General features: G+C 57.0%; 6 protein-coding genes across 6 annotated transcripts; 2 read left to right on the plus strand and 4 right to left on the minus strand.

Moving 5' to 3' along the window:
- The first annotated feature begins 313 nt into the window (after window positions 1-313).
- Window positions 314-3,479, plus strand: EI97DRAFT_83472 (xylanolytic transcriptional activator 2). Its single transcript, XM_033803131.1, has 5 exons — window positions 314-626; window positions 690-739; window positions 799-2,895; window positions 2,945-3,085; window positions 3,138-3,479. Exons 1-5 carry the CDS (start codon window positions 428-430, stop codon window positions 3,276-3,278), a joined length of 2,628 nt encoding a protein of 875 aa, XP_033652508.1. The 5' UTR covers window positions 314-427; the 3' UTR covers window positions 3,279-3,479.
- On the minus strand, window positions 3,442-4,460 carry EI97DRAFT_83477 (uncharacterized protein). Its single transcript, XM_033803132.1, has one exon. It carries the CDS (start codon window positions 4,196-4,198, stop codon window positions 3,680-3,682), a length of 519 nt encoding a protein of 172 aa, XP_033652509.1. The 5' UTR covers window positions 4,199-4,460; the 3' UTR covers window positions 3,442-3,679.
- A 50-nt stretch (window positions 4,461-4,510) lies between these two features.
- Window positions 4,511-5,986, minus strand: EI97DRAFT_434539 (aldolase). The gene has a single exon (XM_033798660.1). It carries the CDS (start codon window positions 5,808-5,810, stop codon window positions 4,803-4,805), a length of 1,008 nt encoding a protein of 335 aa, XP_033652510.1. The 5' UTR covers window positions 5,811-5,986; the 3' UTR covers window positions 4,511-4,802.
- A 700-nt stretch (window positions 5,987-6,686) lies between these two features.
- On the plus strand, window positions 6,687-8,629 carry EI97DRAFT_475974 (D-galacturonic acid reductase-like protein; the record flags this gene model as incomplete). The annotated part of the gene is made up of 5 exons (XM_033801933.1): window positions 6,687-6,710; window positions 6,890-7,052; window positions 7,108-7,242; window positions 7,297-7,951; window positions 8,017-8,629. The coding sequence occupies 5 exons, from the start codon at window positions 6,687-6,689 to the stop codon at window positions 8,279-8,281; spliced, it is 1,242 nt and encodes a 413-aa protein (XP_033652511.1). The 3' UTR covers window positions 8,282-8,629.
- On the minus strand, window positions 8,241-9,867 carry EI97DRAFT_434543 (uncharacterized protein). Its single transcript, XM_033798661.1, has one exon. The coding sequence runs from the start codon at window positions 9,540-9,542 to the stop codon at window positions 8,550-8,552; it is 993 nt and encodes a 330-aa protein (XP_033652512.1). The 5' UTR covers window positions 9,543-9,867; the 3' UTR covers window positions 8,241-8,549.
- Window positions 9,868-11,012: 1,145 nt separating this feature from the next.
- On the minus strand, window positions 11,013-12,460 carry EI97DRAFT_380247 (uncharacterized protein; the record flags this gene model as incomplete). The annotated part of the gene is made up of 2 exons (XM_033795746.1): window positions 11,013-11,793; window positions 11,916-12,460. Coding segments are annotated over 2 exons (1,326 nt in total), but the record flags the coding sequence as incomplete, so codon positions are not given.
- Between the last annotated feature and the right edge of the window lie 528 nt (window positions 12,461-12,988).

The following is a 12,988-nucleotide window of genomic DNA, read 5'->3' on the forward strand; positions in this document are numbered from 1 at the left end:
CGCTGTTTGTGATCTCGCTTCTCGAAGCCCGCGTGGATGCATGGAAGCCCGCACGCCACAGAGATGGGCACTGATGGTCAACCTCGCCCTGGTTTGCGCCCATGGACCCGACCGGGATGATGGATGGCGATGGGGTGCGAGACGAAAGGCGACGGCGGACGTTGTTCCTCGGCAGCCTCTTCCCAGTAGTCGTATGTAGTCTGTGCCCGTCAAAAAGTGCCAGTCAGTCAGTAGTCACTTCTGTCAGTGCGGACGGCGGCGGCCCACTTTTGCGCTTGTGTCCTTTCCCCGTCCATCTATCATATCCCATGACTGCCGCTTGCTCCCACACTTTTTGACTCTCTTTCCCCGGACGGCCACCGTCTCCTCTCCACCAACTCACCACCCTCCACGCTCCCTTTCTGTTGACTTCGTCCTGCCTGCCACCATGGAGACGCCGCAGCAGCCGCCGCCGCCGCAGCAACAACAACAGCAGCAGCAGCAACAGCAGCAACAGGTGGACAGCCTCCCCAAGCCCGAGCGCAAGGGCTCCGCCATCGTCAAGCGCAGAGTGAGCCGCGCCTGCGATCATTGCCACCGCATGCGCACCCGCTGCAACGGCCAGGCTCCGTGTTCGCGCTGTATAGGTATGCCGGAAAAGACATGCCTTCCTCCGCCGAAGACCATCACCGCTAATTCGACCATTGCAGAACTCGAATATGTGTGCCAATACAACCGAGAGAAGAAGCGTCGAGGCAAGGTGCGTTTCCGTCTTCGCTTCCGCCTACAACCCTCATGCCAACCATCACGGCGTCTTAGGTCCCCCGACACATCCAGAAGCAGAGGGAAGAGGCTGCTCAGGCCAGCCAGAACCAGATACGCCCAGAGGGAGGTGCAGCTGCTCTGTCGATACAGACGGCAGCCGGCTACGAAGGCCCCGACATGATCCCCGAGATGGACGAGGAAATCTGGTCCCCCGCCGAGCCCACGCCCATCGCACAGCACTTTCCCGGAAAGAACGACGTCGTGCCCAACACCTCTTCCCCCGCCTGGCAAGCCATGCACAACAATCCTCTGCACCCACACCCTCCCCCAAACCAAGACTCTTCACAGCAGCACCCGCACCCACACCCACATCCACACTCGCACCCGCATCCACACTCGGCCACCGCCTACCAACCTCCCATCAACCACATCATGATCGATCCGCTCCTGCTGGGCCCCGGCGAAGTGAATCACTATGCCCAGCACCCCCAGATGCATCACGGCATGCCCCGGAACGAGGAATTGATGTTTGCCATGAACGACATGCACCTAGTCCCAGACTCGGGCACCCCAGTCACCACCATGCCTCCAGACTTCGGCAACATGGGCTACCCGATGCAGTTCCCTCCCGTCCGCCAGGCTTCTCCCCACAGCTACAATTCCGGCGACACCGGCTCGCCTCATTCTGCAGTCAGCGTTTCGTCTTCTCATCATGGCTCAGTGTCCTGTCGATATCCCGTTCTGAAGCCATTAATTCCTCACCTGGGCAACGTCATTTCCATCTCCATGGCCTGTGATTTGCTAGAGTTCTATTTCCAAAGTTCGTCGTCCATTTTCATGGAACCTGCCTCACCCTATATCCTTGGCACCGTCTTCCGAAAGCGATCCTTTCTTCGTCAACACAAGCCCAGGAAGTGCAGCCCCGCTCTCCTGGCAAGCATGCTCTGGATTTCCGCACAAACTAGTGAAGCTACCTATTTGACTTCATCGCCGTCGGCGAGGTCTGTCATATGCCACAAACTCTGGAAACTGACGGTAGACCTGCTCAAACCTCTAGTCCACACGCCCTCGGGCACGCATGGCTTCACCCAGGGTTCTGGAGGAATGGTCAGTCCCGCACCCCACGATGCTTTCGGAGTGGATAGAGTGATTGGTAGCTACGATTCGAGATTCGAGGCTGGGATGCCGCCGACGAGCACGTTGGACGATGTCGCCACCTACATGAATCTCGGTGTCGTCACTTCGGCTGGGGAATATAAAGCCGCGAGTCTACGCTGGTGGAACGCTGCATGGAGTCTAGCTCGGGAGCTGAAGCTGGGTCGGGAACTGCCTCAAGATGCGACGGGCGAGCATGATCCGAGTGTTGCAGACCGTGTGGATGTGGATATGGCTATGGGCGAGGCCAAACCGGTGCAGCCTACCGCTGGCACCCCAGCTGCAGCGCTGATTGAAGAGATGAAGGAGGAGCGTCGACGGCTCTGGTGGCTGCTCTACATGGTTGATCGACACCTTGGTCTGTGCTACAACAGGCCGCTTGCCATGTTGGACAATGAGTGCGAGGACCTGTTCCAGCCGGTACCAGACACCGTGTGGCAGGCTGGCGAGTTTTTCACCGGCAGCTCTACACCGCGCAGGAAAGGCCTCACTTTCCAATGCACTTCGCATGACGTCTTCGGCTTCTTCCTGCCTCTCATGACCATCCTTGGGGACATTGTCGACCTCAATGCCCAGAAGAACCATCCTCGTTTCGGACAGCGACGCACATCCAGCTGGGAGCTTCAGGAATCGGAAATCACCCTCCAGCTCGAGAGGTATGCCTACAGCCTCGAGGAGTTCAAAGTCCAGCACGGCTGCGGTCCCGGCGATGACGGCAAAATCAATGCCAGCAATGGCACTCCGGACCAAGTGCGCAGCGAGTGGATACACCAGACCAAGAAGGTGGTCGCCTATGCAACCCACATCATGCATGTCCTGCACATCTTGACGCATGGGAAGTGGGATCCTGTGTCGCTTCTGGACGACAATAATACCTGGATCTGTTCCTCGTCGTTCCTGACGGCCACGTCGAATGCCATTGCGGCCGCCCATGCGGTCGAGGAGATTCTCGAGCTGGATCCGGATCTTTCCTTCATGTCGTATCTGTTCGGAATGGTCAGTGGCGAATCCAATCCTTTCAATATGCCCGCTAACAGCACGACAGTATCTCTTGCAAGGAAGCTTGATCCTGCTCTTGCTGGCCGATAAGCTCTCCACGGATACCAACGAAAAGGTGATCAAGGCGTGCGAAATCATCATCCGAGCGCATGAGGCCGCCGTCGTCACTCTCCATAACGAATATCAGGTAGGTTTGAAGAGGTCTGCCGTTCTTGATGCACGTACTGATGGCCATGCAGAGAAATTTTCGCAAAATAATGATTTCCACATTAGCTCAAATCAAGGGCCACGCTCATTCGCGTGAAATGACGCCCGCCAAGCGGCGGGAGGTGCTGTCCCTGTACCGATGGACCAGTCTCGGGAACGGTCTGGCCATCTGAAGAAGTCATGACCGACATGACTGCGATTCGACTTTTTCAGCGACGGCGTTTCAGCGAGCGTAACTGTATGATTATGACCTTGGAAGAGCGGATGCTGAGGGTCTGGGACCTTCGTGTCTACGGTTTTCTGCGTAATTAATGAGAGCGATATCCGTGTCGTCTGTGTATCAAGCATATATATCCTGTCTGGTTTCTCAGCAATGGCATTATCAAGGGACGTTTTCGGGGATTCTGGGAAGGAAATACCATTGGTTCAAATTAGCAAACATGTGCTTTTTCCCCTCTTTCTTATTCGACTCAATGAACGTTGTGAGAAAAAAAAAAATAAATAAAGGGCAACGACGTCTGTATTTGTATGCGGGAGCCTGGGGGGCCGCCGCTGAAGCTGAAAGAGCCACCGGTTACGTGCATGATTCCTGTCGGGAAGTTGCATGATCCAACGTGGTTGTAATCTCTGCAGGATGGAGGTTCGGGGTCGCCTGTGCCGGACCGTGGGGAAAAAAGGGAAGGGAAAGGATGTTGCAGTTCCCAAGGAAGATGTACGTTGCCGACGATGGTGCTTGATATAGAAGGAATAGGAGGAACAGTAGAGAAGTCCTACTCGCCAAGGATGGTACGAGAATAAAATGAAAGAGTAGAAGTAAAGAGAAAAGAAGTAAAGTGAACAAATGAAGAAGAACAGCGAAGAAAAAAGGGGAAGGGGGGAGGAGAAAGAAGGAGGGGGGAGGGTAAGATAAGAGGAGAAACGAGGAGAGTGGGAAAGGCAAAAAAGAAAAAGAAAGAAAAGACCAAAGGGGTAAAAAGAAAGAGAACACTAAAAAGCCTGTTGGTCTAAAAACCAAGCAAGTCAAGTCCATCAAATCAAGCTCGAAGAAATTCCGCGGTTGAAGTCGACATGTGCAAGGTGTGCACTTCCCCATGTCCTTATTTTGAGTTTTTGGTTATGCGACACGTGATACTCTAGTCACGACGGGAGCAGTTGGCCCGAGGGGTTCGGGGTATCTGGTGCGGAGTAGGGGTGAGTAGGTAATAGGATGGTTAAACAGAGCATGCGGGATTAGTGTGTACCAGTTTGGATGGCAGGGGTAGATGACGGGAGGAGGGGTGATGAGAGAAGTGACGTCATTCTGGACTAGGAGAGGAGAGGGGTAAGAGAGGATGTGATTACGAGTAGGTCAACCACAATAAATGCCAGAGAGCGGAGGATTAGCAAAAGCTCTGATTTGAAGAGGTTCGATTACGGTGACGAAAGAGTATGTGGAATATCGCGTATGCGGGCTATCTGTGGGACTTCACTCCCTCCCATACACAGTCACATACACGCCACGCCATGTGCACGGGCGACTGGGTACCTAGGTAGTTTGCTGGCTTAGTGCAACAACACCGCTAGACGCAATAAGCCCCAAGAGTACAAGGGAATTTTGGAAATGCATACAAATGCCTTTCATGAACCACGAAACATTTGTACCAGGGAAAAATGCGACGCGAAACCGACATGGCATGAAACGACGCGACAAGACATAGCTATAAGCTCTTCTCCACCTCCATGACCTCGCGGATCCCCTCGGCCACCGCATCCGCCTGTTCCTGGCTGAGCCGCTTGAGCGGACGGCGCGGATACCCGCCGTAGCCAAAGTACGACTGGATGGCCGACTTGGTGCCGGGAATGGCCGCCTTGGTCAGCACCCAGTCGCCCTTGCTGAGCACCTTCTGCAGCGCCAGCGCCTCGTCGTATTTGCCCTCGGCCCAGAGGTTCCACACCTTGACGCACGTCTTGGGGATCACGTTTGCGCCTCCCGCGATGATGCCCGAGCCGCCGCTCGCCGCCGTCTGCGCCGTGAAGTCCGCCATGCCGCCAAAGGCCATGTATCCGCTTCCGGCGCTCTTGGTGGTGGTCGCGTTCGTGGCCAGGGCGACGCGCGTGAGCTTGCCCGTGTTGCCGCAGGTGAATTTTGTGCCCACGATGTTGGGATGCTTGGCGAGTTTGATGATGAGGTCGCTGTCCATGTCTATGCCAGCCACGGCTCCGGGGTAGTTGTACAGGATGACGGGCAGCGGTGATCCGTCGGCCACCTTTGTGAAGTATTCGTAGATGGCTTCCTCGTCCATGGCATAGCGGTAGTAGCTCGGCGGCACCAGCAGCACGTATTCTCCTCCCGCCGCGGCAGCTTCCTTGCACAGCTCAATAGTCAGGCGTATGCCGTGCTCCGAGGCTCCTACAATGACGGGTACGTTTTGGTAGCCTGCTTCGTCCAGGGCTTCTCGGGTTGCTCGCGTGATGGCCGCCTTCTCGGCCCGGGACAGATGGACTGCTTCTCCGTTGGAGCCCATGGTCACTAGACCCACGAGTCCCGCCTCAGCAAGCCGCACGGCGTGTTTCTTGATGGTAGGGATGTCGATGTCCTCGGTCTCCGGGTCGAAGAAGGTCATGGTGGGGGAGTAGATTCCCGGCCGCAGAGGCGTCCGTTGTCTGGCATGAGCGTTTGCGGTGCCATTGGAATGGCCGTTAGTAGCACTGTGCGCAGCAGTCATGACTACAAGAGAGCAGGGAGAGACTGGACCGAGTGAAGGAGAAGGAGAGGGAACAGAAGTAGTACACGGACAAGAAACCCGGGCAACCGGAGAGGAGGAGAGGGGAGAGACAGGAAAGTGGGCCGTACGTCCACATACGACATCTGGTCAGCCATTAATATATAAACAGGTAGGAGTGGTGGATGGGCAATTGCCATGGACGGGAAAGGGAAACTAGGGCGCAGCCCCATCATGGGAATTCCCCGCCATCCCACCCTTCAACGACCGCAGTAAAGTCTTTCCATTATGCTTCTGAATGCCAACTGCTGCCAGAACCGACCCTTGATTCGCTCGGAGCTGAGAGCGCACGTCGCCCAGCGGACATGTCGGGCGCCAGCTCTGCTGTGGAGAGGCAGGCCGTCCACGCTGCGAGAAGTGATGCACTGCGGGCTGCCGAGTATGGCGTCTACATCGGAACGGCAGCTGCACAAATGGCGGGACAGAGAGTGCGGGCTTTTCTTGGTGGCAGTGACTAAAATAATCGGGCGTGAGGATGCCGTACGGAGAGTCGTCGTGAGGTGGCAGTTGGAGGTCGAAAGTTGAGGTGACACGGCAGGCTGGGGTTGGTTCTCGGGCACCAATTCTTCCACGAATGGGAAAGTTGCTGGGCGCTCGCGTGGGGAACCTGGTCGACTCCACTGAGGCTGTTTCCCCCCGGCGTCCATTCTTCCGCTTGCAAGTCTGGGGCTGGGTTTGGGGTCGAATATTTATCCCGTTATCGATAAGACGGTAGCTTCAGGGACATTCACTCAAGAAGCCCCTCCACCATCAGTGACCGAATTCTCGACACCCACCACTACTAGACATTTGCAATTGTGGTTGTAAGCAGTAGCAATCATGGCACCGCTCGAAGTCCTGATGGTGAGTGGAACTTTGTTTCAATCCGGTCCATTTCGCCTTTCGTCTCCCCTCTCCACTGCATACACAGTACAGTTCGCAGTATCCCACCGCATAACTTCTAGTTGCTTCTTCTTGGTCCCGTCAACATTCTTGGTTGACCCTACATAATCCCTCCTTGATCTTTGCCAACGCACGAGCAGGTCGGCACGGGGGAGTACACAACCGGCTTTGTCGGCGGAGGGGCCTCCAAGTCCGACAAGAAGGTTGGCGTGGTAGGACTGACGCTGTTCGATCTCCGAAGACGAGGCAAGGTGGGCAAACTGTCCATGGTCGGCGTCTCCGGCGACAAGTTCCCTGCCATCCGTACGTCTCGACGATGGGCTGTCCGTTATCCCCCTCGCTCACTTCGCTCCCCCAGGCGAGCATCTCCAAAAGAACATTTCCGAGGCATACAACGGCCTCGACGTCTCCTTTGAAGAGTACCCCAAGCAAGGCCAACGCGACCCGGACGCCTACAGAACCGCCATCGACACCCTACCCAAGGGCAGCGCCAGTTAGGTCTTCCTCTGCCACTGCAATCCCCCCCTTTTTTGACCTCCCATGCCAGTCACCATCTTCACCCCGGACCCAACCCACTACCCCATCGCCCTCTACGCCATCGAACGCGGCATCCACGTCCTCGTCACCAAGCCCGCCGTCAAGCACCTCGCGCACCACCAGCACCTCCTCGAGGCCGCGCGCCAGCACAACATCCTCGTCTACGTCGAGCACCACAAGCGCTACGACCCGGCCTACGCCGACGCGCGCTTCCGCGCGCAGAAGCTCGGCGACTTCAACTACTTCTACTCGTACATGAGCCAGCCCAAGTCGCAGCTCGAGACGTTCAAGGCCTGGGCCGGCATCGACAGCGACATCTCGTACTACCTCAACTCGCACCACGTGGACATCAACGAGTCCATGGTCCCGGACTTCAAGCCCGTGCGCGTCATGGCGAGTGCGGCGCGGGGCATCGCGACGGAATTGGGCTGCGCCGAGGGGACCGAGGATACGATTACGCTGCTGGTGGATTGGATCAAGAGGACAGACCCGGGCAAGAGGGCGACGGGCGTGTATACAGCGGGCTGGGCGGCGCCGCAGAAGGCGGGCGTGCATTCGAATCAGTACTTCCACTACATGGCAAGCAAGGGCGAGATACGCGTCAACCAGGCCAAGCGCGGGTACGACGTCACCGACGACGAGACGGGTCTGCTGTGGTATAATCCGTATGTGTTTCCGTCCCTCCACTCCTCTCATCCCTACGGTAACTGTTATTTCTAATCCGGTGCAGCTTCTACATGAAGTACGCCCCCGACGAGGAGGGCAATTTCGCAGGGCAGACGGGCTACGGGTACATATCGTTTGAGAAGTTTGTCGATGCCGTCAACCAGCTCAACGAGGGCAAGATCACCCTGGATCAGCTGGATGCACGGCCGCTGCCGACGCTGAAGAACACGATTGCCACGACGGCGATCCTCGAGGCGGGTCGAAGGTCGCTGGACGAGAATCGGCCGGTGGAGATTATAGAGGAGGATGGGAAGTGGTCGTTGCGGTAACTTGGACGTTTACCAAGGGTTTCCGCAGATAAAAAGCTGTTAAAGGGGCCCTTATCAGCGCTTGTGATGCATTCCTTTTCACCATTTCAACTTATTCCCCTCCGGTATGTACACGTACTGGTAGTGCTACAAGACGCACAGGAGCAATGCAGGACAGCTGTTACGCGGGATGGTCATATTCTATTTTACATACCTTCGTTCAACCCAATGCCTCCTTTCCCCAATCTCTATGATGATGATGCTGCCACAAACATCACAACTACTCAACTCAAACACCAGGCATGCCCACAATAGCCCTCAACCCAGGCATCCCCCTCGGAAGAAAGTACACGGCCCACAGCGCCGCAAACGCCACCACCAGCCCCGTAAACTTCTCAAACCACGTGTGGAAGTAGGCCGCCGTCATGAGCAACATCCACCACATGAGCGCCGCCACGTACAGCGAGAACTGCACCCCCCTCGTCGTCGGCTGCTCGCCCTCCGCCTCGTCCTGGGCCTTCTCGACCGCGACGCTAGCGACCTTGCCGTCCGCCAGCAGGATCCTGCGCCCGTCCCTCAACCCCTCCATCCTCGTCAACGCAGGCAGGAACTCGAACCACAGCAGCGCCGACCCCAGGATGAGCAGAAACACATGCCCCGAAATGTCCACGCCGCCCTTCCACTGTCCCCCGACCGCCTTACACGTCGCAGCCGTCACATACTCCCTCGTGGCAGACATATCCTCCCTCGCCGCGGGATCCCTCATGATCTCGCACTGTCCCCCCGTAAACCGGAACCCGCGATCGATGATGGGCGCGCCAAAGAACCACTGCGTCATGGCGTACCACACGCTCGTGACGGCGAGGTACCGCAGCGCGGCACGCACGCGGCGCCGGCTGAACCAGTCCCTGCCCAGCGCCGGGTTGAAGACCCAGAAGATGGCGAAGGCGAGCGTGGTCCAGAACCACCCGATCTTGACAAAGTAGACGTTGAAGACGTTCTTCTTGTGCGCAAAGTAGCTCGGTGCGAATTCCGGTGGGTGCGACTGCAGGTGTCGCGAGTAGGGCGCGCTGCGCGAGGCCGGGGAGAGGGTGCTGAAGATGGAGCCGAGGAGGAGGGTGGCGGGGTAGATGGAGATGAGTTGGGCTTCGAGGCGGGTGGGCAAGAAAGGCGAGCGCGTGGTGGAAGACTGGTCCCGTAGTTTAGAGGAGGCGGGCATGGTGGATGTGGGGGAAGTGGGTTGACCGTCGGCTGAGGGCGAGGGTTTGCGTCTGGTAGACATGATGTGGACGGAGTGACTCTCGGAGACGACGCTCATCTATGGGAGATGAAGTATTGCGAATAAAGCCTTTTATCTCGAAAAATGGAACGGCATGTAAAGGTGAAAGCTGAAAGTATCGGTAAGTGGGAGTGAGGTGATAGAGCCCTGGCACAATGAAGCAGGGTTGTTGATCGCAATGACGTTGGCAGAGACGGCGCGCCACACTGTGGCTGGACAGACTAACTGTCTATGGATGGTAGCGCGGTCTGTCTTTCAACATGGGCACCTCTGGTTTGACTACACCAACGACAACGGTGCCGGTATTCACCGTTTAGGGGAATCTCAGCGGCTCATGTCATCTATTCCTCTCGTATCTGTGTCGTCGCATTTGTACCGTCTGTACTTTTAACAGGTAGCAAACAGTGCTAAACTGGTCTCACCCATATGTACCCAGTACAGCTGCAGACGTCATGCTGATCAGAGATTTGAGCCCCTGAAGAGCAGTTCGGGAGTAAGTTCCAAGGTTTCTCTTGCCGATCGTGTGTAGGTACAAGATGCAGCCTCATCCTCGGTTCATAGAACTGTTCCCTCCTCCCTTCTGCTGCAGAACCTGTCAGACTCTTGTTGTTCAAAAGACCCTAGTCACGGTCCTATTGCTGAATGTCCAGCTGGGAGGCAACTCCCAAATAGCTAAGCTACGGAAGCGAAGTCCTTTGGCAAGGTTGGTTATTATGCGCAAGGCTTTGTCCAGCTACCTCCGTGTCTCAGTAGTCCTAGGCGGATACATGAGTGCACGTCATATCAGGTAGCCCTCGTGTTTTCCGCAGTCGTTTCAAGGTCTTCGCCAACCACTGATCCCTAGTAGAGCAGTCAGGTCGCTGAATCCAACCTCGGAATTCCTGAGCTTCTGCATCACCCATCAGATCGATCACCCAGTGCTGCATCGTCTCCCAATCCGTGTTTCACTCCAAAACTTACAGCCGCACGCCTAACATGTTGCACCCGCTGGAAAGAAACAAAGTATTCAATGCTAATGCCCTACAAAGCATACGCTACAAGCTTCCCCAACGAGCAGAGCCAAGACGCATCCTTCAGCCGGTATACACAAAAGGAGGCCGAAGACATGACAAGAAAGATACGCCCAGGACGGTCCGTAAAGAAGATCGTGGTTATGGTATTCCAAGCGTAGACGTGGCATTGAAAGAAAAGGAAGTTGGACTCCGGTACATGATTGTTTAGATTTGGTGAGGCTCTCGACGCAAGACGATGAAGCATTACCGTGCTGAAACTGAGCTTTAACCTCAAGGGCTCGGCGTCGACTTGAAAGCGCAAGACGAACAAGGGCCCTCTCATCGGTGCCTCGGAATCAGACAGGCAGAGTCTGCGGAGATAGATCGCTGCAATGTGGTATATGGTGTTACAGGCCGGAACACAAAAGAAAAGCAAAGGAATGTCAGCTTCGTGGCGGGCGTTATACGTTCGGGAACAGTATTATTCTTCCATCCTCCCGAACACGCCGTCCTCGTCGTCATCTGCGCGTCCGCGGCTACGGGAATGAGTGTTTCGATAATCATCCTCGTCAGCAAAGTCGTCGTCCATGTTGACGTCTTTGGTTTCGCCCTGGTGATAGGGGTAGCTGGTACCGCGCATGCTCGACTGCTGCGCCGTGACGGTTGTGCTGCCTTGAGTCAAGGAGCCAATGTTGCCAAAGCCCTGGAACTTGGCCGGCAGCGGGGGCACGGGTGGGACGTCGGGCGGAAGTGCAACGGGCCCGGATTTGGGCGTGCCATACGAGCAGCTCAACAAGCCGACGGCAGCCGCCAGGTCAGCCTGGTCGTTGTCGTCGTCTTGGTAGGAGCCAACGATGGAGGTGCCGGACGTGGTCGGCCGATCCGAGACGTTGCTCCATTGGCGGTAATGGCCGCCGTGACCACGGTCGGAGAAGACGGCGGACTGGTAGGACTGGCTGTAAGCCGTGCTGCTGTGGGCAGAGTTGCGCTTGATGGAGCGCTGAGCGAAGTGCGCGCGCGGGTAGGAGCCAATGGCGTGCTCCTCGCCCGTTGGAGGAGGAGTCGTGTCCGCCGAACTGAGGTCGTCGCGCAGCTCCGAGCCCGAGGCTGGGGGAGATAGCGACGAATGGTCGCTCTCGCGAGCGGCGTCGGCCTCCTGGTTCATGGCGACCAGGACGGACGCAGCCTCCAGCAGCTGCACCTGCTGATGCTTGGAGATGAGCAGCTTGGAAGTCAATTGCCATTCCGGAGTGTGCTCCCAACTAACAAAACAGTCAACGCAGAACTTCAAACGAGCACGACCGGAAGCGCGGAGAGGGAGGGTGTAAGGGCATTCGTCTTGAGCTGTGAAAGTATGTGGGAGGGCGGACGTAGGGCTACTGACAGGTGCTTGGTCAGACAACTGCTGTGCTTGTAACCTTTCCCACATTTCTCACACTTCAATTCGCTACCACTTGTGCGCTTGCCTTCGCCCTTGGCAAGACGGGAACCCTCGCTGGCGCGCCTTATCCTAGATTTGGAGCCGTTGCGGTTCTGCTCCTGCATGGTGGCTAGGGAAGGGCCATCGGTGATGGCCTCGTTCCTCGCCGCAGCGCCATAGCTCCCGGGGCTGAAGGGCGAGGCTTGGCTGGGAACGCTGCTGGCCATGGCGGAGAGGTTGCTCATGGGAGGCCCTCTGAAGAGCGATGCCGACTTGGAGGGGCGGCGCGCAGAGGAGCTCGTGTCCAGAGGAGCGCCTGTGATGCCCTTGGCAGCGGCGGCCACGGGGTTGGTCGAGGACATGCTCTTCCTGCGCGTGGCACGATGAGCGGAATGTATGGAGCCTTGCGAGAGGGAATACGAGTGCTGGCGGGGCTTTGGCAGCGAATTGGCTATGCTCGACGAGTGCCGGTGCTGGGTGGATGGGCGGACTGAGATGGGTTCCTGCAGCGGGAGCGATGGTTAGCGCGCGTTGTGCGGATTGGTGACGTGGGGGGTTTAGCTCAAATGGCAGAGCGAACACTGGGAAGCATCAAGGGGCAGGGTAGAGAGGGGAAGGAGCATGCCTTGACGACAGTCATGGTGGGTGGGAAGGGATTGTCTTTGTTCCTGTCTTCAGACTGTGCAGCTTGCAGGGAGATCACGAAAGTCGCACAGCCTCGACCGATCGGAGGTGGTGAGCGGCAGCAGAGGGGGGGGGAGATCGGCGTCGAGGGCAGGCAGAGAGCGACAGGGCGAGGCGTTGTTGGACGATGGCAATGGTGGAAAGGAGGAGAAGGAGGAGGAGGAGGAAAGAGAAGAGAGAGGGAGGGAGATGAGGTGAGGCGTGGATTGTCTTTGAGGAAAATAAAATAATAATGGCCAGATGGTGGAATGCAGTGGGTGGTGGGCACTTGGGCAGGCGGACCCCACACACAAGCCGGCTGGGGCGAACGAAACGCACAGGGCACCAGGCGCCAATATTACGGCGATTGATGC

Source organism: Westerdykella ornata (assembly GCF_010094085.1).
Source record: "Westerdykella ornata strain CBS 379.55 unplaced genomic scaffold EI97scaffold_16, whole genome shotgun sequence".
Lineage (NCBI taxonomy): Eukaryota > Fungi > Ascomycota > Dothideomycetes > Pleosporales > Sporormiaceae > Westerdykella > Westerdykella ornata.